The sequence below is a fragment of the Acanthopagrus latus genome, chromosome 11 (genome assembly GCF_904848185.1).
Source record: "Acanthopagrus latus isolate v.2019 chromosome 11, fAcaLat1.1, whole genome shotgun sequence".
NCBI classification, from domain to species: Eukaryota; Metazoa; Chordata; class Actinopteri; order Spariformes; family Sparidae; genus Acanthopagrus; species Acanthopagrus latus.
The window spans coordinates 30,701,779-30,727,492 of NC_051049.1; the positions used below are offsets into that span (position 1 = coordinate 30,701,779).

Sequence of the window (25,714 nt, forward strand, 5' to 3'; positions counted from 1 at the left end):
GGGAAAAATGCTTCCCAAAGTCCTGCGATTTTTTAAAGAAATTAAAGGTTATTGGCAGAATATTTATATATTGAGTCACAGAAGACATTGCTGAACTCTGTGATGCTTTTTTTTATTTGTGTAGAGTGCAAAATGAGTGCAGCAGAGTCACAGACAAAACAGGTACCGTATGCTCTCCTCTAGAAATTTAGGCTTAAAATTAACACTGCGGCTAATGGGAGAGCTGCTGGAGTGCTAATGGGATGTCCACCACTAGGTGGCGCTGTTATTAAGGAAAGTGTGTTTTGGCTAATAACTCCCATATACTTTGTCGCACATTAAAAAATCTTATATCCATGCGTTCAGTTAACTGCGACGAATTCCATGGCCACGCCCCTTTCCGCCCACTTTTTTTTTTTTGCTGGCAAAATGTCGAAAACCTACTTTTTCGAACTCCTCCAAGCCAATTTCACCGATTTGCACGAAACTTGGCACACACCATCTGTGGACTCTCCTGAAAAAAGTTATCAAAAGACTTGTAATAGAAAATTAAGTTTTTGAGTTATTAAATAATAACTACCTGCAGATTTGGTTCCAAACAGGAATAGTTGCATATCTCGACAGTGGCGTAAGTATCGGCGGTGCAACCGGTGCAGCTGCACCGGGGCCCATATGCCGTCAGGGGCCCATGAAGGAAGGAGAAAAAAAAACAAACAGCTGTCCAGAATTGCCACAGGCCCCTGTTTTTGTGAATGAAATAGCTGGGGGTGGGTCGGTAAGGTAACGCTGAGTGGCCTTGATGCCTGTCAGTCATGATGAGTCGCGTCTCGTGACCTCTCTGCTGTGTCTGCAGCTGACAACTGTGGGCTGAACCGATGCATGTCTCTCTCCCCGGGCTGGGAGAGTTATCACACCGTAACATACCAAATAATAGCTGAGGCATTTATTTGTTTCAATCACTTAACAGACCAGACATTTATTTGGGACCAGGCGGCAATTTGGGCCAGGCGTTTAATTCCTTCTTCTCAAAAATCCAGGATGAAAATGTCACAAACTTTACCAGCCTCGGTGAATTCTCTGGCATTCTTCTTCAACTGAAGCTGTTGCAGCAGAGGAAAAGATTTAGTCAACCAACACTCGTGGCAAACTCCTCATCTCTGCTGTCATGGTGGCGTACATTTGTTTAGCCATTGCCCTGATCATTTTGCAGGACAATTTCTCGTGGCATGCCCCTGTTTGCTGATCACCCAGCCTCCTTCCACCAGGCAGCCTGGCCCTGTTGCTGTCCTCCTAAGACAGACACTGAAGCTCAGTTTGATTTTTTTTGCCAGTCTCTCACATTCTTGACTGCGTCGACAGAGAAATGTCTAGGCGCAGCAAATAAATAGATAAATGAATGAATGAATGAATGAAAACGGCCGTCCATCGGCCCATTATTGATCGGCCCACCGGGAAAAAACCCGGTACTCCTGATGGCCAGTCCACCCCTGCAATAGCAGTTCTCTCAAGTGGCTGTGCGTGTGTCTAAGCGTGTGTGTGCGCGCATGCATGCAGTTCGCATGAGCCTGCGCTTTCGTTTAGGGGCACAAAAAAATATTTGCACAGCGGTCTATCACCATGATGTTACGCTACTGTATCTCGACAATGGTGTGTTTGGATGACATGAAACTTAGAATACTACTTTGACATGAGCCCCTGAGGGTCAGGGTCTCAAAATTTCAGGTGATTACCACAAGGTGGCGCTCTTTAAATTTCAATATTTTACATCTCCACATGGGTTGAGCGGATTGACACAAAACTTGGTGTAATGATTGCACTGCCCTCTTGAGGATATCTGACAAAGGACTTACCAATTCGCCACTAGGTGGTGCTCTGGTGCCAGTTTAATTCTATATTTGGCCCTGTGCCCACACCATAACACTTATGGAAATTAAATTCAAAGGGGTGGTATAGAATGGCCCCTCTAACACCCACGCCAAAAACGACCACCAGGTGGTGCTATTTTCAATGCAAAAGTGTGTTTGGCCCATTACTCCCACATAATACATGGCACATTGTTAAACCCTTATAATATACATGTTCCCTGAATTCAGCTTAATTGTGTGATGTAGGCCACGCCCACTTCCGTGATAACTTTCCATTCGCAAAATCGCGACAAATGAAAAACGTACTTTTTCGAACTCCTCCTAGGCGGTTTGACCAAAATTTGCATGAAGCATCTCTGGACCCTCCTGACAAAAAGTTATCAAAAGATTTTTTATAGACCAAAAGATGGCCAAAATATTGTGCATATTGGTTGAAAGAAAACAATCTTGTATATCTTTACAAAATACTGTTCAATTATCACATACATATTCATAATTGTGTGGTATGGCCTAATGATGTTCTGTGTAAAATTTGGTGCAAATCAGCCAATAGGTGGCGCACTGGTCACAGTTTAATTATTGTGATTTTTTTTTTCTTCTTTTTTTTGGAAATTCAGAAAGACAATAGATTATAAAATTTTTCACCAGGAGTGACTTATACTCCAAGTTTGGTGAGTTTTGGGGTATGTTCAGGCAGTGAAGAATGCGATCATTTCGGAAAAAGAAAAATAATCATTTGAAATACAATAGGGTCCTTGCAGGTTCCCTGCCCTGGCCTTAATAATAGTCCTCAGAAAAACAATAGGGACCTCGCAGGGTCCCTGCTTGGGCCCCAATAAATGTAGGTGAACAGAAATGTAGAAATAAATAGAAAGCGTTTGTTCGTTCATCTATTTATTCATTCTGTTATTCATTTATTCCTGTATTTATTTATACATTTCTTCATGCATTCATTTAATCTTTTATTTATTTCGGCATTTATTTATTCATTAATTTATTTATTTATGTATTTTTCCAGCATTTATTTATACATTTATTCATTTATTTATTAGGGCCTAAGCAGGTAGACCTGCAAGGTCCCTATTGTTTTTCTAAGGATTATTAGGGCCCAAGCAGGTAGACCTGTGAGGTCCCTATTGTTTTTCTAAGGATTATTTGCTTTTAGGGCCCGAGCAGGTCACAGACCTGTGAGGTCCCTATTGTAATTGAAAGAGAAAGAACTATTCTTCTGCGGTTTAACTGCTGTTTTGGGAGCCTGAACATACCCCAAAACTCACCAAATTTGGAATTTATGTCACATCCGGTTAATTTGATAATTTAATGTCATTGGGCATGGGTGTGACCTGCTGGCTCTGTAATGCCCCATTTGGTCTTGCTTGCCTTCCACATGCGCATAGATGAACAAAATTTGTTACGCAGATTCCTTCAAAAAGTCTGGGGGGGACGTCACTCCAACAGGAAGTCGGCCATTTTGATGTTTGTCGGCATTTTTCCCAAATTCATGCCTACTTTGAAAACTATCTAGTCCTAGAGCTTAAAGACCACAGTCTTTACACGCTCTCAGTATCATCTTCATGCCTTGAAGATGAAAATTTATGGAAATCTTTTGGCTATGTCATATCTGGTGGGTGTGATGGTGGAAACCATTTTTTTTCCTTCGCTGTGAAGCATCAAGTCTTTATAACTTCAACATACAATATCCCAATTTCCCATCTACACCAAAATGCACATACATGTAGACGGTGTTGCCCCAAATACGTCTCAGCATCAATACTAAGTCGGCCATTTTGATTGTGGCCGCCATTTTGAAATATTTCAAATCCTTGCACTGTAAAGACATCCTCCAACAGATTTAACACAACAGACTTCGAAGTCAGTCAGTATCATCCTCAGACCTTGAAGATGAAAACCTGTTAAAAGCTTTCACCTACGTCATACCTGCTGGCCATGGTGGTGCGGTCAATTTAAATCCTTCAGCATAAAACATCAAGTCCTTGTAGCGTCAACATACAACTCCCCTTCTACACCAAATCTCTCAGGAATGTAGAGGGAGTCGCCCTGAATACATCTGTGCATCAAAACTGTGTCATCATCAAAGCGCCACCCACTGGACGCAAGAAGTAAAAAAACATCATAATGTAATGCCCACCTCCTACTTGCAGATACGGAACGAAATTCGGTGTGCATATTTGTCATGAGCAGATGCACAAAAAACCCATTTGGACCCATACTGTCAGTTTGACACACTTTGATGTGAAATGCCATTTTATGCCTCCTTTGAAAACTATCTTGTCCTAGAGATTAAACATCAAAGTCTTCACATTAAAGGGGACATATTATGCAAAACCCACTTTTTCCTTGCTTTACTATGTATAATTGCATATCCAGAGTGCCTCCCGACCCCTTAAGAGTGATTTAGGACCTCTACCTCAATGTTTTGTAAACAGGCGGAGTCAGGAAATGTGTCTCTAAGAGAGCCATTTGGATTTCACCCGCACACTTACGTAAGAGTGCGGGTGATTTGAATGCTCCAGCCCTCACGCTGGATATCTCCTCCCATATTACTCCGGTTACCTGAAGGAGGATCCGCCATTTTCTCGCTTCACTTGTATGCGACAGCCTGACCGCAACCATGTGCAACCAGAAAGCCAAGCACTCCTGCTCTGTCGTCGGATGCACGGACACTCATGTTTCCCTACATTGCCTTCCTACCAAAGAGGATATCAGAGCGAAGTGGCTAAATTTTATTTTTCAGGGAAACGTCCCAGCTTCACTGAGCAAAAGCGTTGTTGTCTGTGCCAATCACTTCACACCGGACTGTTTCAGCAACCAGGGTCAGTATCAGGCTGGACTGGCAACGAGATTGTTCCTCAAAGAAGGATCAATACCCACTGTCCGTGGCAACGCCACAGACGAAGAAACTGTAAGTATTTTTAAAAACAGTGTTGTTTGTGTTACTCTGGCTGTTTAGCACATGAGCTAACGCTAACGGGTGATGTAAATATGAGGCTGAGCTAACGTTACAACAGTGGGCTTACTGGTCTTAGGATTCACGGTAATGTTAATGTTGCCTAACCTTAATTTGTCATATCAGCACTCATGACAGTGAACTGAGAAATTGAATTGGGATATTGAGATTTGATCGCTTCTAACCGGCCGGTGATCCACAAAGATGTTGTCCGCGGACGACGAGCTAGCTAGCGCTACTCGGCCGTGAACAGCGCTAGCTAGCCATCGTCATTCACGACCGAACAGCGCTAGCTAGCTCATCGTCCGCGGACAACTTCTCAGTTACTACAGCTACTGTTCCGACATGAACACGCATGGGAAACCGTCTCCTCCACATGCCCACAGCCGATCAGACGGTGTGAAATTGTCTCAGTTGTTCGCGGACGGAGAGCTAATGTTCCGCCGTGAACACGCAGAGAGGACGGAATGAAATGCTCTGTTATTCACGGCCAGTGAGCTGCGTTACGTCAATTAGCATGTTGTGTTAAAGGCTAAAGGACAGTGTGTTAGATGCCCAGGAGCACCTTGGCAGTCGAACTACTTATTTTGTGTTGATATACACGTATATACTACGTGTGTAGTGTTAGCTGCTGGTACGAGAGACTCGATCTGACAGTACCAAAACTTTATCTGCAGTCAAGCAATCATTACTTTGCTTTGGAGCCTGAGACAGGGGTTACCTGTCTGCTGTGCTACGATTAACGTTAGTTATATGAAGGCATGGACACAATATGTATTGCTCACTTACTAAATCTAATGTGAAGTGAGGAATTTGCATGGGTTTGCTCGGATTATGATTTGCCAGAATTTGCCTTATCAAATTGATTGTTTTAATCATCATTTCTGTCTACATAGCTTTGTTTTATGTAACACGAGAAACAGACACATAACATATTCCTTCCTTTTGTGTTTAGCCAAGCACATCTGTACAGCAGTCTGTAGTGCATCATGTTGCCTGCCAGACAGACCAACCAGTGAAATGCACGGTTGGCACACAGCTTTCCATGAGAACTCTCCGGCCTCACTTCAGAAGCACAGGTTTGTTGAACGAAAGCATATGATGTAATGTTAGTCACTATGTTACTCTAATATGTAATTTTGTTTTACTCTGTTATGAATATGGATTGGTGGACAGCTGATTTTAGTTTAGTGTGTATACTATGATTTTTAAAGTACAGTTTTTCCACCCAAGACTCTACCTGACTGCCCTGCATTACAATGAAAATACTGACCACGGGCAACATCTACAGGTGGAGAGCTGCTGTACAGTCAACTTCCCCAAATCTATGCATGAAGAATGAACTGCAAAGCCTGTGAAAGCAGAGCCAACATTCCGTAAGTTTTACAATCTTTTATTTGAACCCCACGAATAAGAAATAAAGATGGACACACAGGCAATAACACAAACATTTGAAAATAAACACAAATAAAATCTGAATTATTTTTTTTGATGTTTTTCAAAATAATAAATAAGGAGAACGTATAAATTAGGAGAAATACGAAGAGACACTTGACAACACTGCAGCACAAGGCTTTTTGGTTCTAGTGCATTTTCTTGTAAACATTAATTTTTGTTTATTGCACTGCAGACTACGTTGATGCACTGTTGGACCTGAGCTTCAAGAAGGTTTTCCAGGACCCTGGCCCATATGTGAACGAGGTGCTGAAGCTTACAATCCCTGAAGACCTCTCGGCTCAGTATGAAAGACCCAACAAGCTGGACATTATAACCAGTTACGTGCCAAGGTTCAATCGAGGACAGGACTGAACCTAACATACTGTCCTTCAGCGTCGGGGAACTCTGCATGAATCCTCAGCATCACGCAGGCAGGCAGCACAGCTCTCACTCTTCGCCCCAGAAAGCACCAGCACCAGCTTACAAAGCTTCTGTAGGCTAGGTATCTATATTGGCTGGACACAATTCAGTAGAAAGTCAGCACAGAATGTTCACATCCATGGCAACTGGCAAGTTTAACTGTTCCACTTTAGATATTTATTTTGTATGTTTACAATTGTTTCTTGCAATAAAACCTCTCCCAACTGTTCTGTGTGTTTTCATTGTTTGATATGTAGTTTTCATGTTACCAAGTAAAAGATAGTAAAGATAAACTATAAGCAATGTAAGACAGAGGAAGCAGTCATGTACTTCATCACACTTTTGCAATAAATTAATAATATTTATGGGACTAAAAAGCTTACTTCACTATTCTCAGACATAAAGGTCCGTAGTCTGCCTGATAAATGTTCAGTGCATTCTTCAGTGAAAACACATTCAGGCAGACAGGTTCTAGGCCAGGATGGTCCAGCATGCATGATGGTTGCTCAGGAAGCTGCTGTAACTTAGTCTTCGTGTAACATAGAAGTTATGAAAGGTAAGTGAGTGACAATGGATTAAAGAAAAGAGACTGCAAAATAACAACCTTGTTTGCCCAGTGTTCACAATTACTTGTGGTATTTCCATACAGCAGATATTCTCGGGCTCTGTAGGCACTTGTTCACAACTGCCACAGGAACACCTGTTTTTAAGCAGAATTTATATCATTCATTGGAAACTACATAGCCAATCAATCACATTGCATTGTTTCTTTTGTAATATTTAAAGTTTATAAACTGTTGGAGCAGGTTCAAAATCAATAGTGCTGGTAGAGAGGTGACGGGAGGCAACTGTGGCTTATTGAAAACTACAGTTGTTGGACATTGCTAGCTTATTACAGGTCGTCCCTGCAAATAAGAGCAGGTTCTCAATTGACTTACCTGGCCACATACAGGTAAATAATAATACGGGGTTACGCTTTTCTCTTGTAACGGCAATTGCTAAATTGCATCCGCGTTACTGCAACTGCAGAGCAATAAACGCCAGTCGAGGTTTGGCTAAGCTTTGTTATGTAAACACTCGAGGCAGGAGAAGGGGGTTGTGATCTGTAACAGCGCGGGGCAGACGGCTACTAAGCCCGTAAAACTTTCGTTTGTCCGTGCAGTAACAAGTAACAAGTAATGTCGAGGTAAAAAGAAAAAAAAAAGAAAAGAAAGAAAAGTAAACTACTAACCACTGAGAAACATCCATGTTCATTCTCAGCTGCTGAACTTCTTCTGGAGCCTCTTGTTGTTCTGGGTCGGACTCCGGCTCGAACATGTACGGTTGCACCGCAGTTTGTTGTCCGGCGGCCATTTCTTCCGGTAACTCAGCAGTTGCCATGGTCAAACAATGCCGTCCTCACGTCTTCCGCAGGCAGGGAGAGGTGGGCGGCACAAATACATCTTTGGGCGGTGCACGTAGTAGCTCATTAGCATTTAAAGGGAGAGGCACTGAAACCGGCCGCGTGGAGGAGGGCTGTGAAACTGGTGTTTCAAGAACCTTGCTGTGCTCAATCCTTAAGCTTTTTCAACCAAAGCATGTTGCTAACATTCCATTTAGACATCAGGGAACCGTGTCAGGAAGCAGAAATGAGCATAATATGTCACCTTTAACTCAGTATCATCTTCATGCCTTGAAGATCAAAACTTATGGAAATCTTTCCACTAGGTCATACCTGGTGGCCGTGATGGTGGAAACCATTTTTTTCCTTTGTCCGTAATGCATCAAGGCTTTTTAAGTTCAACATACAATTTCCCATCTTTAATAAATTATTAAGGAATGTAGAGGAATGCACCCTCTGTACATCAAACTGTCATATCCATAGCGCCACCCACTGGACACAGGAAGTCAAACAAACATCATCCGATTGACGATGACGTTTACTGCTCATTTTCTCCCCATTGTGACATGCAAGAAACAGGTGAGTGCACAGTCCGACTGTGGCACAGCCCGACGTGTGTGGACGGCGAGGGCCCATTCATCACTGATTGCAGCTTTAATTATGGCCTGAGCAGGGAGCCTGCGAGGTCCCTATTGTTTTTCAAATGATTCTTTTTTTTTTTTTTTGTTATTTTCCTCAGCAAATTGTTATCGCATTTCTCACTGCCTGAACATACCACAAAACTCACCAAACTTGGAATATATGTCACACATCTATCGTCGCCCTGAATTTCCACCACTAGGTGGAGCTACAATCAAGGAAAATGCCATTTTGGCTTATAACTCTGACATGTTTTTTTGCTAGATTGGAAAATGTTGCAAACCTACTTTTTCAAACTCCTCCCAGGCGATTTCACTGATTTGCACAAAACTTGTCACACAGCATCTGTGGACCCTCATGACAAATACCTATTAAAAGAATTCAGATAGGCCAAACAATACTCAAGTTATTAAATAACAAGTTCCTGCACATTTGATTCAAAACAGGAAGTGTTGGATATCTCTACATTGGTGTGGTCTAATCACACAAAACTCACAGTGCTACTTCACCATGAGCCCCTGAGGCCCTGTGCAAAATTTCAGGAAATGACCACATGGTGGCGCTCTTTAAATTGAACTTTATTATATCTCCACAACGATTCATCTGATTAACACGAAACTTGTACAATTATGCTCAGTGCCCTCCTAAGGACAGCTGATGAAGAGTTTATCAATCTGCCACTAGGTGGCCGTCTGATTTAATATTCGGCACTGTGCCCACACCAAAATACTTATGGAAATGAAATTCATAGAGGTGCTATAGAATGGCCCCTGTGACTTACACACCAAAAATGATCAGCAGGTGGCACTATTTTCAATGCAAAAGCGTTTTTAGCCCATAACTCCCACATAATTTGTCGCACACTGTTTAAGCTTATATCAACATTCCCTCAATTCAGCTGAATTGTGTGGTGTAGGCCACGCCCAATTTCCCGGTAACATTCAGTTTGTAAAATCACGACTTTTTTCGAACCCCTCCTAGACGATTTGACCGATTTGCACTTAACTTTGCATGAAGCATCTGTGGACCCTCCTGACAAAAAGTTATCAAAAGAATTTTGATAGTCCATAAAATGCACAAAATATAAAACAACAAATTCCTGCATATTGTGTTAAAGACAGACAATCTTGCATATCTTTATAAAATACTGTCTGATTATCACGTAAATGTTCATAATTGTGTTCCATGGACTGATGAGGCTTTGTGTAAAATTTGGTGCAAATCAGCCAATGGGTGGCGCTCTGGTCGCAGTCTAAATAGTGTGAATGGAAAGTCAATGGGAAACTCTTGAAATCCTCTTCAAATCTCATCGACTTTCAACCTCTTCTTGTGCTTAATACTTTGAGCTACAGACACCATTCATACAGACTCTTCTTTGAAAGAGTCAGAAGACACTGAACTGTTGGGCACGTATTCAGCTTATTAAAATCTTGTATGGTTTTGAAATTATCACAGTTTTACTTTTAAGGAGTTCCTGATTTTATAATGGGTGTGTACAGCGTGAGCTAGAGTGCGTGACATCATCGCTAGAGTGGAGAGCAGCTAGAAAAAGGACTTAATGATGAATATTTAGTTTGTAATGCAGATTTTGCAACTCAGTCTATTTTTTTTCCCCCAAACTTTCTTTATTGGTTTTTCATCGAACAGTCAGGATCTCAGTTCTTCTTAAGGGCAGTGATTCCAGAACAGTTTAAAAGATCCATTCTTATTTACCCATATCAGCCCAGGAGTGGCACCCAGCCACCCTGCCACCCACCCTGAACTACACACATTCAATCTATTCATTCTCACGACATACATGTGCAAGGCACAGGCTACAAACAAGGAAATGAAGTAAATAGACCTGATACTAAGGGAAAATACAGATACACAGTAATTACAGTAATTAGTGCCTGTTTATTGCTCCAAAGAAACAGGTATGTGTTGGAAAAGGTAAAGAAACTGTGGTAGCAGTGACATTTTTATCAGGTTGACCCGCCCGATCAAAGAAAGCGGGAGAGAGGACCATCTAGCAAGATCTAATTTACAACGTTCAAGTAATGGGTTGAAATTTTTGGCAAATAATTCAGAAAATGATCTTGTCACCAGAATTCCCAGGTACTTAAGACCATCTGTGGCCTTCCTAAAGGGGGGGAGATCATGCGGGTCAGCAGCAGGATTAATTGGTATGTAATCACTTTTTCCCAAATTGAGTTTATAACCAGGGTACTTCCCAAATTTTTCAAAAAATATCTAAAATTATAGGGAGACTGGAGGCAGGGTTGGATATGTACAGTAAAAGATCATCAGCATAAAAATAAATTTTGTGAAGCTGTCCATGGCATGATACCCTCAAACCCGTTCTCACTTTGCAGCCAGATGGCCAGGGGCTCGACTGCCAAGGCAAACAGTAGCGGGGAAAGGGGGCAACCCTGTCGAGTGCCTCTGTGCAGGGAGAATAGGCGTGATTTAATACCATTAGTGCTGACAGAGGCTAGGGGCGAAGCATAAAGTTTTATCCAATCCACAAAGTCAGAGCTGAGGCCAAATCTATTAAGAACGTAAAAAAGGTATCTCCACTCTACATGGTCAAACGCTTTTTCAGTGTCTAAGGACAAAACTAGTTCGGGACAGTCAGTAGAGGGAGAATAAAGAATATTAAGTAACCTACGTGTGTTTGAAGATGAATGCCCTCCTGAAATGAATCCAGTTTGGTCAGGATTGACTAAGGACTCTTTGGAGACGGCCAGCTAGGACTTTCTCTAGTATTTTAAAATCTACGTTCAGGAGGGAGATCGGCCTATAAGTACTACAAAGAAGCAGATCATTGTCCTTTTTTAATAACAGTGTAATTGAAGCCTCTGACATTGTGGGTGGTAACAGATATTCTACCCAAGCATCATTAAAAACCTTAACTAGAATCGGGGCAAGAGTTGCGGAGTAGGTCTTGTAGGTCCTGGCGATTTATTATTCTGCAAAGAACTTATTGCATCTTTAACCTCAGAAATTGTGATTGGTGCACCTAGCTCATTTGCAACCACTGGGTCAATTTGAGGGTACATGAGTAGGTCAAGGGGGTTTGGACCATCCCAATCGCACAGGGAGGTTTCGGAAGAATACAGTTTAGAGTAATAGTCAACAAATGCATTGTTAATAGTGGTAGGATTGGATGTGGTGTCATCAGGAACTAACCTAATCCCAGGTATAAGTCTGGATGCAGCCTCAGTTTGTGCTAGGAGGTATGCTAGTTTGCCTGCTTTATCACCCTGCTCAAAAGAGCGTTGCTTGGTGTGTAAAAGTTGTTTCTCAATCTGGCCGGAAGTTAACAATTTATACCGCGATTGGAGCTATACTCGTTTTTTATACAGTTCATCTGAGGGGTCGACAGAGTATTGGGTGTCTAACCTTTGTATTTCGTCTGATATTTGTTTCAATTTATAGCGCTTGGACTTCCTAAAGCCAGAGATGAAAGAAATAATTTGACCATGCAAGTAAGCTTTAAGTGCCTCCCAAAGTGCATCACTACCAATATCCGGTGTGTCATTTGTGTCGAAGAAGAATTGGATCTGAGTGGTAAAAAAAGTCCTTGAATTTCAGTTCCGATAATAAGTGGGAATTAAATCTCCAGGGTTTGGTAGGCAATTTGCCCGTAGAATGGTTGATGTTTAAAGAGATAGGAGAGTGATCGGAAATGACTATGTTGTGATACTCACATGACTGCATATTGTCCAACAATCTATTATCGAGTAGGAAGAAGTCGATCCGAGAGTAAGACCTACGGACATGCGAAAAAAAAGAGAAAGCTTTTGTGTGTGTGTGTCTGTGGGGGGGCTACTATTATTAGCTTCCATGTAAAAATCAACATGAACAGGCCTGAACATGGAATACAACTGGTGCCTCTTTCACAATATAAAGATGTTCAGTTGAAGGGGGGTTAACTATAAGTAAACATTAAGCCCATAGGCAGAACAAGCTACTTGTAGCCTGTGAAATATTCGTGCCGTTAGCATTATACATCCACAGTAGCGGAGACTGGGTTTCAACCAGCATTGGCAGAGGAGGGCCATGAGTTCCCGGTATGTAGCCCGTTGCGCCATCACCTCGGGGGAGAAGTCCTCGAAGATAGCCACAGGTTTTCCCAGATATTGTAGATCGGACCTCCTCTTGCGGGCTTCACGGAGAACCTTTTCCTTAGTTTGGTAGTCGTGGAACCAGGCGATGACGGGCCGTGGCCTCTCGCCATCTTTGGGTTTTGGGGCCAGGGACCTGTGTGCTCGATCCAGCATGGGTGGTGTAGGTACTATTTCCTCGCCAGAAGTTCGAACAGCAGTGCAGAAAAAAATTTGGTTGGTCGTGGGCCTTCAATCAACCCAAAGTCCTATAATACGGACATTATTGCAGCGTCTCCGAGCCTCTAGGTCAGCTGTCTTGGCTTTTAGCTTCTCACTAACTGCGGTTAGCTCAGCGCACGTAGCCTCAAGGCTGAGCAGGTGGCCATCAACCGAGTCCGCATTAGTCTCCAGAGAGGTGATGCGTTGGCAGTGGCTGGACACAGTTGCTTGAACAAGATCTATTTTGGCTTTCAGCGCTGAGAAGGATATCTTAAACTCCGAAGCTAGCTCACCCTTGTGGCAATTTAAGAGGCTTGTTAGCGCGGCCATGCTAAGCTCGTCAGCAGCTACAGCATTGGGGGGTGCAGAGTCTTTTTTGCTTTGTTTTGCATTCATACCCACCAAATCATAGGAAAAATGTCCTGAACGGAAGGTATTGCGTTGACAAGCCTGGTGGCAGCATGCATCAGCAGCAGCATGCCCCGACACGTGTGGACTGTGAGGGCCCATTCATCGCTGCTTGCAGGTTTTTATTTATTTATTTATATATTTATTTATTTATTTTTAAGTCATGTTTAGTCCTCCACAAAATGAACTTTCAGTTTTAATAGGTCAAGAGTAGGATCAATGAGTCTCCTAATATTTATTTTCTCTCACCTTGGCCTACCTTCAGTTTCCAGAGGAAACACGAAAAACGTTAACACTTTAAATATAACACAGCTAGCATAGCCTGCAGCTAGCTTAGCGTTAGCTAGCAGTTAACTTAATGTCAGCCTGCAGCTAACTTGGCGTTAGCCTGCAGCTAGCTTAGCAGGAGCCTGCAGTGTAACTTCCAGACTCTTCTACTGTGTGATGAAGATGATAAGCTGACTGGTTTTAGTTTGTCACAAACTTAATTTCTATCTTTTTTTGTTTATTCTTAAATTCCTGAAGGCTTGTATTTCTTGTTCAACGGAAATTGTATGGAGTACAGTGGAAAATGTTACAGACAAGGAATAGTGAACCACACAAACTAGCGTGTGTCACCATCACTGATTTCACGGGAGCTCAGACATCGAACCCTGCTGGAGACACCTACAGTGCTGTAATGGGAACAAAAACAGGAGCAGTTTTGATAACTTAAATGTCTGTCTGTCTGTCTGTCAGTCTGTCTGGCTCATTGCGCAGAACCGTGCAAGATACAGTGAGGAAACTTTATAGGTTTGTAGTTCAGATTAAAATGAAGGACACATCAGAAGATAGGTGTGGTCTTATGTGAATGTGTAGTAATGACTACTTACCAGTTATAGGTCACAACATTAGCACAGTGACGAGTGTGACTGTAGAGGAGCAGAACAGAACAGAGTGTGGAAGAAGTCCAGAGTCAGTCATATTGTAAAATTGTTTCTTTATCGTTACCTTTATTGAAAAGCACAGCTTTGTATGACTCCAGTATGAGATGCCTCCAAGGATTTATGAAATGAACAGAACAGAGGAACAAACACAGAGTTACTGTACAGTGGCTGTAGTGTTTGAAGTACTACTGCACATTGTTTCAATCACTGATGTTATTTTGCGATGCTGTCAGGCAAACCTATGTTCTGTTTCTGTTTCTCTGTTCTTCCTTCTAAGGCTGTATTCATGACTGTGATGGAAGATGACTTACACATTAAAGCATCACACAAGATTTTCTTGTGACTGCACTTCTGAAAGCAACACTGTTTAGTATAGTTAGACATGACTGTCTGAACACTGCCCAATTGAATTGTAACCAGGAATAGTTGCATAATTACATGAAATATTGTGGCATGTTTTAACATGGCCGAATATGTACCTGAGATGTTCCTGTGGTGTTTGCCTCAAGGAATATTTCTATGCATTTTTTTCCATGATTACAAGTTTCCTTTTTTTAAACATCAATGGCATGAGCTGAGTGCCTGTGTGGTGGTGAATGAACTCTGTGCAGTGGTATTACCTCTCCCCGGAGGAAATTATTGCACTTAGGCATTCAGGGGAAATGACTCCATTGGGGCATTCAGAGAAAGTGCAGGGAAAAACCATCCTCAGGTCCGGGAGCAAAATTCCAACACCTGGGCCAGTGTAATGTTGGTAAATGTTGGAAATGTTCCTTGCAACTGACAAAACAACTTCAGCTCCTGTTGGATTTTGACCAGTGGCTCAGCTCCCTTACTGGTAATGACCCACATAGTGACAGTATGTGTTGCAGCACTCATCTTAGAAACAGAGGAGGAGGTCTGCTTTCAAATTAATTACACATGCTCTTGTCTGCTAGCTCATAAAACTCTGTTCTAATCCAGTACAAAGTGTGAGAAGTGTCTCACCTTTCAGTCTCTAAAGGCCAGAGATGTAGTGTTCACAGAGGGTCTTATCTTGCCAACAGGAGTCCTCACAATTACCATAATGTGGACTAACTATTCAATTCATACAGACTTCCAGACTGAACCTTCATGTTTACTAAACAGCAGCACCAAATAGTTTGAATTTTAGTGTAGGTGGATAGAGGTCTGAAGCATGTCCAATGTGAAAGTCCAAAAAGCAAGTAACAAAAGACAGTTAAAGGAAAGTCATTGGTAAAATTAAAGAGAAATACAAAAAAAAGGCAAACCTGAAGACCATAAAGACCAAATCAGCAACACAAGGAACACACGAGGACTGGGGAACAGGCACAGGAGCCCAGGAGACACGTGGATGGAAACAGACAACAAAGAGTGAGGGAACAATACAAGCATAATACATACTAAACAAGGCTGGCGATGAGCACAGGAATGCTTGAGGGAAACAGAACATTGATAACACAAGTGAGCAGAGAGTAGAAAGGGACAACACACAAGACGATAAAACTACTAAATAAAAGACAAATTAAAAGACCAAAAATCAAAACCATGACAGTATGACCAGGAAAGGATATTTCAGCTAAGTTATTTTTATTGCTAATGACCAGCCCATAAAACAAGCTGCTCTGTAGTCTGGTGGTATGGGCAGCAGAAGTCACACTTATTCAGATGCTACACATGGAATAATATTGTTGACCACCTAGATGTCCTGTGTTTCTCCTTTGTCTTGTAGAAGAGTGGTCACTGATGCAGGAAGATGAGGTCCACCAGATTAGATGGCAACGCTCCCCTCGTGACCCAAACTCGCCCAGAACATCAAGGAGGAACCGCAAGAAGACCAAGAGTAGTCGCGACTGCCACTTGGAGAGGAAAGAGATGCGGGTACGGGATCTTGGCCTTGGCTATGATTCAGATGAGATCGTCCTCTTTAAGTACTGTGCTGGCACATGCCACAGCTCCCGTAAGAACTATGACCTTGCCCTCAAAGCTCTTATAGACAACGGGAGCATCTCAGAAAAGAAGGTCAGCAGTCACCCTTGCTGTCATCCGACCCGCTATGAGACTGTGTCATTCATGGACACCACGACTACTTGGCAGACGATTCAGTGGCTATCAGCAGCCAACTGTAGCTGTGTGGGCTGACTGCAAAGATAAGTGTTTATCTGCAGTGCACAAACACAAGAGTGTGTGTGAAAGAGCAGGATGCACCAAGGTCTGGTCTCTACACTGGGGGATGTAACTGCAGTGTTCAGTGCAGTGCCCAGGTCCTACCCTCCATTAAGACTTGGCTGTTGTTAGTGGAGGTTCACACACCTTCAGATAGAAGTCTGATGCCATCAGCAGGATACCAGGTTGTCTGCCTCCAGCAATAATCATAGGGGAGGAAGTCATTACTGTTCCAGTCCATAGTGGATTTTCCTTCATTCAACCACTGAAGGCTTTCCCTTGAGCAGCCATGTTTGAGGTCTTCAGCTACTTAAGAGTTCAGAGTCGCTGATGACATTTCTAGTGTGCAACATCACTACTTCACCATAATTAAGAATATTTCATTAACAAGTCCTTTGTTATTTTGACTGGAAGCTGATGACTCCACCAGTAGTCTGTTTTTCAGCAGATTGTTCCTGATTAGTTATCTAACAAATATGTCAGGTATTCCTCAAGCAGAAGCTAACGTTTAAAGAGGAAGACTGCATGCAGGCATTTGTGGTTGAACATTCAGACTCCAGTAAGTATACAGACAGGGAATATTTTCTTTATTTGTGTTAAAAAATTATCAATTTGTGCCAGTTAATTAACAGGCCGAAAAACACTGCCCTTCATTATCTCTTCAGCTTTAGGGTTTATGAAAGATAACAATCATAATCCAAAAACATATCAACTCATCTTAATCCAAAACCTAAATAAATAAGTCAGCAGCTTAGTCAGATTTGTTATGGCAGCTTTTACAATTCAATTGAGTGAACATGGAGGGCTGAAACAACCAATCCAAATACACTTTTTATTTGATGGTACAAATTACCCACATATGTATGTAATAGACCCTAAAATATTGTCAGCCACAAACAGTTTCACACAGCAGTCATTGTATGAAGGTGCGCCATTAGAAGATACTGAGGCTTCCAGCTCCAGAGTGGAGGAGATGGATTGTCAATCGCTGCATTAAAACAACATAATGCTTATCGAACCATGCATGAAATATTGAGATGAGTTAAAATGGGGATAGTGCCTGCTATAGCAATGTCCCAGTACCAGTGATATTGAACAGAGTGGAGTGTAAACAATATAAAAACATAACTAGAAGATAATAAGAATTTGTGAAAACCTAGAGTTTATAATTACAAATATTAGCAAATATTTGGTCTATATCAGTCAGAAAGATAAACATGCTAAGCTCCCACCATATGAGGGCACAACTTTTATTGGAAAAGAAGAAAGGAATGCAACAGTCCAATGACAACTATATCTGAAATATATTGGCTACTTCAAAAATGGCCATTAAATTAAAATTAGAGTTAGATTTAAAGATGAAGAGTTGGTTGGTTTTAATATGGTTTGAATTGTGAATGATCAGCTTCAAATGTCTGCATGTAAATGAGACACAGTAACATATTGTTGTGTTAGCCTGCTGACAACTTGGCTATCTAACAAGGCCAAAAGCCTGTATTCAGGTCACAGTAATCACTGTATTCCTACTAAACATATCTACCTTATCTCTTATAGTTTGAACATCACTGTCCTACTGAACATCCACACCATGGCTTTGTTTACACGTTGATCTTTTATCCTGCTTGGTTGTTTTATAGCCGATACTATTTTTGTTCCATTTTTTGCCAAACACCAGTTATTCAGTGAACCTCCATGATGCCAAATGGGATTTCTGGATAATTTTCCTGAATAGTCTCCATAGCCTCGATTAAAACAAAGTAAATACAGCAAGACAATGACAAATCAACCAAAAACTCACTTTTAAGACCAAATACTATGATGTGAAGATGTGCTTTTAACAACTTACAAGTTTCTAGAAGTTTTTCTCTTTTAGTTTTTGTTTAATACAGTAAAATATAACCGTCTTCATAAGACCAACACTTGCATTGACCTTGTGATGTCAATCTACCTTTCTTTCCAGGGCAGCTCAATAACTTACAACTGGTCAAGGAAAACTCAATATGACAGCAACTGTAGTCATGTTTCAAGGTCTCTAACTCACACACACACACACATGCGTGCGCTCTCTCTCTCTCACACACACACACACACACCGGAGGCTCTCAAAATTCAAATCAGATAATAACACACTGTCCTCTTGTTGTAAAAGCCACAGCAGCTCTGGAGAGCTTGTTTCAGCAGAGCTTGTTTACATCCCTGTAAATGGTCTATTGATGCCATTACAAATATAGTCATGAGCCAACCATCACTCAGAGTGACAGCTTTTCACCACATGCTCTATTTTAAGATCAGGTGTGACATGATACCATTCATAGCAACCCAACCTGGAGTTTAGACAGTCAGTCTGAATGTCATTACTGGTGCTTGTGTATCTAATTGCATGTGATGTTGACACATCTACACCTGATCAGTGTCAGAGCAGAAAACCTTCGTCATCATTAATATAATGATACACAATAATAATAGCTGTCAATTCTGATAGTATAATATGAATTTGATACTGTTTTGAACTTGAACAAAACGAGCAGTTTTTGATATTGAATGATTCAGCTAAACCCGTTAATCAGTTAATAAAAACTGATTGTCTAACAAACTGCCTGGTATTAAAGTTTTGAGCTCATATTGGTAATGACATTTTGAATAACACCTGATAGCATTAATCAACTAACATGATATAACACTTATAATATGCCAAATTTAAAGGTCCCAAATTATAATGTTTTTCATCAATTTCACACAGCTGTCAGAGGTCCAACAACTCTGTATGCGGCATGCATTGCCCCAAACCCATCCGTGGTCCTGAATTTCAGCTGTCTAAAAGTCACTCTACAGAGCTCCATTTAGAGCAGTCTGTTTCTGTTCCTGCAACTTTAAATGCTAATGAGCGTCATCTGTCAAGGCCTACTTGGAGAACTCTGCCTGCTACATCGCTCTCAGGGAGAGGATGCCCCCTGCGTTAGCAGTAGCATGCACTAATGTTTACGGTGGATGTATGTATGTATCGCTATGGCTCATGGAGATTTTTTCACTTTGACCCGGAATCGGACCCAGAAGGAGAGGCTCCTGAAGAAGTGCGGCTGCAGCAGGACTGTGTCTTTATAATGTTAGTTTGTTCATATGTGTTGTTACATTTATTACCATGAAGCTAATGGCTAACAGCTAGCGAAAGCTGTGTTTATCTCCAACTCAGTGGTATAGACTAGCCCCTGCAACTTACACACCAAAAATGACCAGCAGGTGGCGCTATTTTCCATGTGAAACAGTTTTTTGCCCATAACTCACACATAATGTGTCACACATTGTTAAACCTTATATCTACATGTTCCCTCAATTCAGCTGAATTATTTTGTGTAGGCCACGCCCACTTTTGAGCTAACTTTCCATTCACAAAATCACGACAAATGCAAAACCTACTTTTTCAAACTCCTCCTAGGCAATTTCACCAATTTACACTAAATTTTGCATGGATCATCTATCGACCCTCCTGACATAAAGTTATTAAAGGTATTTTGATAGTCCATAAAACACCCGAAATTTAAAACAACAAATTCCTGCATATTGTGTTGAAAGAAGACAATCTTGCACATTTTAACAAAATACTGTCTGATTATCACGTAAATGTTGATAATTGTGTTCCATTTACTGATGAGGCTTTGTGTAAAATTTGGTGCAAATTGGCCAATAGGTGGCGATCTGGTCGCAGTCTAATTAATTTGAATGGAAAGCAAATGGGAAAATCTTAAAATCCTCTTCAAAACTCATCGACTTTGAACCTCTTTTTGTGCTTCATGCTTTGAGCTACAGATACCATTCCACCTTTTAAAGAGTCAGAAGACCTCGAACTGTTGGGCATGTATTCAGTTTTTAAAAATCTTTTACAGTTTTCAAATCATCACAGTTTTCATTTTAAGGATTTTTATGGCGTTTTAGCCTACCACTCTGCAGGAAGCTTGAGGGTTTGTGTGGCTACTGGATGATGATACTTTGAGCTTCTTCCTTAAACTATTTCATCGCATTATGCCTCGTGTGGATTCGTGTGCATTTTCTTCAGCCAGCTCGAGAAGAGGAATCATGCAGCAGTACATGCACTTTTTCTGACTTCAGCATACATTATTTAATATTAGCGGGAGCAGGCCACCAAATTATGAAGGAACAGCTACTCATTGCAAGGAGTTGCGTGTAGAAGCCCTGACGGCAGCATGCCCCAAGTTGCGTGGACTGCGAGGGCCCGTTCAATGCTGCTTGCAGCTTTAATTAACATTAAACTCGCTTCAAACACCATTGCATAGCAGACCGAAGTCGAGCTAACTAGTTAGCCGATTTCCAACTGACTTCACCATACTCGTAGGCAACTATAAATAATATTAAACTGCAGGGCGCCATTTAGCTTGGTCAGTAGCACACGCTACCCATGTGCCAAGGCTCTGCAGCGGACCCGGGTTCAACTCCCGGCCCAGGTCCCTTTGCTGCATGTCACTCCCCCTCTCTTACCCTGTTTCCTGTCACACTCTTCAGCTGTACTATCAATAAAGCCAGAAAAGGCCAAAAAACCCTTAATAAATGAATAAATAAATAAATAATATTAAACCGCGACAATACTTTTTGGTGGCCCGGGTGCAGTTGCTGGGTCCGGCATGGTTGGGACTGATCCTTTAACGAGGGTCAGTGTTGAGGCAAAGCCATCTTTGTACTGACCCTCGTTACTGAAGCATTCCAATGTGAAGCGGTTAGCAAACACACACAAGCTAACACGAACTGCAGCCAGCACGTTGTCTTAAAATATGAAACGCAACCACTGTCTCTTCTGTTGTTCTGTAGCTGGGATAGAATATAGGCACTTTTGTTGATTTTTACAACCAACAACAGAGCTATTTGCATGTCTAGCTCTGAGCGACGACATTGTGAATCAATGCTACCTTACTGCAGGACACACCGAACTTCATCTCAGGGATGGACGCCCTGCTCTCGGATATCTCCTTTCACCGCACAGAAGAGGTCGATCTATGATAATGACTCCTTTCGTTACGTAATGACAGGAGCTGAATCTGAACAGCCTGTTGGAGCACCGTTTTACTAGTGGGTGGGCTGCAGAGACCATGCAGGAATCACTTGTTTTCCTCATTCTGGGAGTTGGCAGGCTCAGGGAGGACCAGCTTATATATGAAGAGACCAGAGAAAACGTGTTTAAACAGGATATCATCCCTCACCAGCTTCCCACCCAGTAGCACTATTTGTAGGGTTGCTTGCCAGGTCTGTGCAGTGGTGGGCCACATGAATGGGATCACAGTTTTAGTTGTACAAACCCATATCTTTGGCAGTTGAAAAGTATTCAAGAATCAAATGAGTACCCTTATTTTAGCTTAATATTAGAAAGTTCCTTGTGAATTTCTAATATTAAGCTAAAATAAGGGTACTCATTTGATTTGATTTGTTCCTTGTGAATTATAAAGTAATACCAATCACAATGTATTAACTTAACGGTGCAAAATCTAAGAATTGGCCACCTGTCAAATTCACACCCCAAACAAATGAAGAACAGCATTTCTGCTAACTGCTACTAACTGTAACTGCTGTCGCAAGTAAGTTCAGGTAATGGTGTAGCTAGCAGTTGTACTGGCTGACTCCGCCCTGACTGGGAGCTCAGAACACAGGGGAGTGTTGGCTGTGTTTACTGTCACCTCTAAAGGCACAATATGTATAGGGGCTATCTCGTTAGCATGCTAACTTCAAGAGAAATCTCTGCAACACAATCCTAGGACATCATCAAAATTGATTTCTTCACTGTTGATTAATTTAGTTTATTAAGCGTTCAATCAAAAATTCTTACATACAATGCATAATACACAAAAGGCTATCAAATAATGTGCGCAACAGTTTATGATAACAATACGGTTTATGCAAATGAATACATGTTTTTTATGTCAGTATCTGCAGTATGTTATCAGTGGACCACATACCTTGACATGATAAGCAGCATTCAGTTTCTAGTCCCTCCACATCTGACCAATAAAAGAAGGATTTGGATCCGAAACATTGAAAAAGTATCACAAGGCACATGATGACATATTTATTTTGTTCTCAGTCAGTATTAATTCAAGCTTCTTGTGTCAGATGAATTGAGAAGTAGAGTAAAATGTCCAAGAGCAGCATTAGCTTGTCTTGTGTCTTAGCAGTGTGTATCTGTCCAGAGTGTGTTTCCTGCCGATAACACTGAGATAACAGAGCACCTCCTCACATTTAGATTACTATGGATGGTTCTGCCACACAGTGTTCTGCTCAGTAAAGACTTCCAGCCTTGTTTTTGTTTTTCTTAAAAAGGATCAGGTGAAGAATGCTTCTAGCTTGCATGAAATCTCACATTTGCTTTCAGTTAAACTGAGTCATGTTCTCATGACAGCAGATAGAGTTTGTACTACCTAGAAGCAAAACAGAGACTCTCAGGAGATTCTTCAGACAAAAATTATCACAATTAATGGTCAGAACAGACAAGCTGAATCTATCAGCCTATGGAATGACATCAACATCAGACTTTTTGACCCTACTGTACGTATACACGTATACACACACACACACACACACACACACACACACACACACACACACACACACACACACACACACACTTAACCTTGCTGTCAGATTGTGTACATACAGTAGTCAAATGGGGTTCTGTGCAGTGTATCACTAGCAACAACATGTCTCAGGCCTTCTGTCACCATTCAAGTTCAAACTCCTCAGTTAGATGCTATGCATCATGTTGCCTTAATGTACATACAATTGTTTATTCTTTAAATTATTTTATTTATTTCTAATTTGCATTAAACCTGCTCTGAGTATATTTTTATTAATGAAGTAGCCATGTATACCAATGTCTTTTTTCCTGTTCTCATTATATTCTGTTACATTCTACATTCAGTTAAAGGCCCAGTTTGTAGGATAGTTGATTGATGAGTCTCATTCCAGACTCATTACATACTTTGGCTTGAAGGTCAGGCTGGCCACCAACCGCTAGCATTGGTATTTGATTGGTGTGGAATGAGACCTTTTCAACTATCTTACAAACTGGACCTTTCAGAAGACAGTAACACTTTACCTGAAGTTCATTCTGAGACACCCAGAAGTCAATTTCCTCTACATTTCTGTAGATATATTGAGCTACTGTAGCCATCAATGTATTATTTCTTGCTAACAGATTTGATATTAGTCTCATAGCGTGATGTTTATGAACCGTCTGGAGCATCCCACCACTAAAACAGTTAGACAGCATTATATTCTAATCATTTAAAACATTTGAACTTAATGTAATCACCCCAACAATGCACCAAAGTTTGCTAATCACAGCTCTTGCTGCAGCTCGGTCAGTTGCCTAGTATTGGCTGCCACTCTGCAGATACATCTTTACATTGTAGAGAGAAAACTGAAGAAAAGCAAAGTAGGAGGAGGAAGATGATGACAGGGAACAACAAGATGTCAGAAGCTTTCCAGAATGTATTTGCTATTCTGTTTTCAAATGTTATTACTTACTTGTCATTTAAAATTATGAATGCATAATTAATTTGAATCATTTTTTACATTTATCAGACAATACTTTTATTTACTATTACATTAATTACAATTATTTATAAAAGGCTTAAAATGTGTCTCATATGATGTCTCATAATCCTGAATGAGCCAGTTTCAAATAAAGTGTTACTGAGAAGGGCTTCACCTGTAAGACTTGACCAGCTGTGTATGGATCATGGTTATAGATTTAAATGTAATACATCCCGTCCAGCTCAATGTACCACCACCCAGTGAAGAGTGCCTGAGTCTCCTGAAGCTCCACAGAGCCAATGCTCTGCACCCAGAGTCCTCTCTGATTCACTATTTGTAGTGCACTGCTTTTACACGATGACTCTGACCTGTACTGTATGTTATGACCCATTACACAAGACATAAGGTATTCTTCTATAAGCCTGTCAGTTTAACAGATGTTCATAGACTTTATATATGTCCTGGTACTGTAATATCTCAAATATATTCTGGATTGTTCACAATGTTTTCTAAAATGTCTCCTGACCACTACATTTGTACATTATACAGAATAAAACATTTTGAACAATATCTTGTCTGGCTCTGCTAAATGTGTCTTGGCACTTGGCAGGTTTGTTACTGAGATCCAGGTGCAGTGTTGAATTTGGTGCAATATGACATGACACATTATGAAATCTGGAATAAACAGTGATCACTGCTCTGTGCAACGATAGGGGCGTGGCCTCAGCACTCTGGCTTCATGGCTTTGCAGACTTAAGCTGAGCTGACACACAATCGCTCTCACGCTATCTCATAAGGAAGCAGACATAAACAAATTTAACAGCATGGTGCAACAACTTGCTGTAGTAACACGTTGCAGTGAGAAAAAGAGGCAGAAGGTTAAATGAGTCTGGATGAGTGGACAGACAGTCAACACAGGTTTTCATTTCTTCAGAGAGAACTTGATTATTTTATACTTCAATTAATTCAATTCATGTTGGACACATGGAGAGAGTGGTGAGCAAAACAGCATGTTTAAGTATGAGTTTATCCTTATTAATTTGATGCCTTCAAAAGAGCTTAAAATGATCGCATAATTGTTTGATTTTGTGTCAATTATGTGTCAGTATCTAATAGATATATATAAAGATGAATGCCCAAGGTCTTAATCAGACGATTGTTCAGTTACCACAGACATTTGTGAACAATTCATTAATGTTTAACTGATGAGCAGGTGTCGTTTTTGTTCGTTTGTCCTTTGTAATCTATTACACAAAAGAACATGTTATAGGATGTTCCAACAGCTAACAGAGGTCAAAATAAAAAAAATCATCAATTTTTCATTCTTATTAGCAAATATTCACTTTTAATTTTGGGACCTTTGCATTTAATAATTTTGTGTAACTGTACCTGGTATGAGGGTGGAGGAGACATTGAATCATAAAACTTTCATCTGGAGAGGACACTATGTTATAACTTAACATCCTGCCATCCTGACAAACAAATTCCTGTCTGCGGTACATTACAGGATTTATGATTCTGATTCTGATTCTGAGTGATGGGGAAAAGAGCAGACTGCACCTGCATCTCTCTTCATCCCTTTGAACAGTCATCACAATATAATTCTTTGTCATGTCTACTCTTTATGAGGATGTTAACACAAAACAGAGTTTGACTCTCCTCCACAGAACAAAGTGTAATAA

The 25,714-nt window shown here is 41.0% G+C and overlaps 1 protein-coding gene and 1 long non-coding RNA gene across 3 annotated transcripts in view; both read left to right on the plus strand.

The window, feature by feature from the left end:
- LOC119028828 (artemin) overlaps window positions 1-18,043 on the plus strand; it is a 76,853-nt gene extending 58,810 nt beyond the window's left edge. For both annotated transcript variants that reach the window (XM_037115148.1, XM_037115149.1), the window contains exon 4: window positions 16,066-18,043. In XM_037115148.1, the coding sequence (XP_036971043.1) occupies window positions 16,066-16,475 (410 nt within the window). In that variant the 3' untranslated portion in view covers window positions 16,476-18,043. The remainder of the gene's footprint in view (window positions 1-16,065) is intronic.
- On the plus strand, window positions 5,877-6,583 carry LOC119028830. The gene is made up of 3 exons (XR_005077816.1): window positions 5,877-5,891; window positions 6,046-6,188; window positions 6,443-6,583. It is a non-coding gene; the product is annotated as an uncharacterized LOC119028830 (long non-coding RNA).
- Window positions 18,044-25,714: the final 7,671 nt, after the last annotated feature.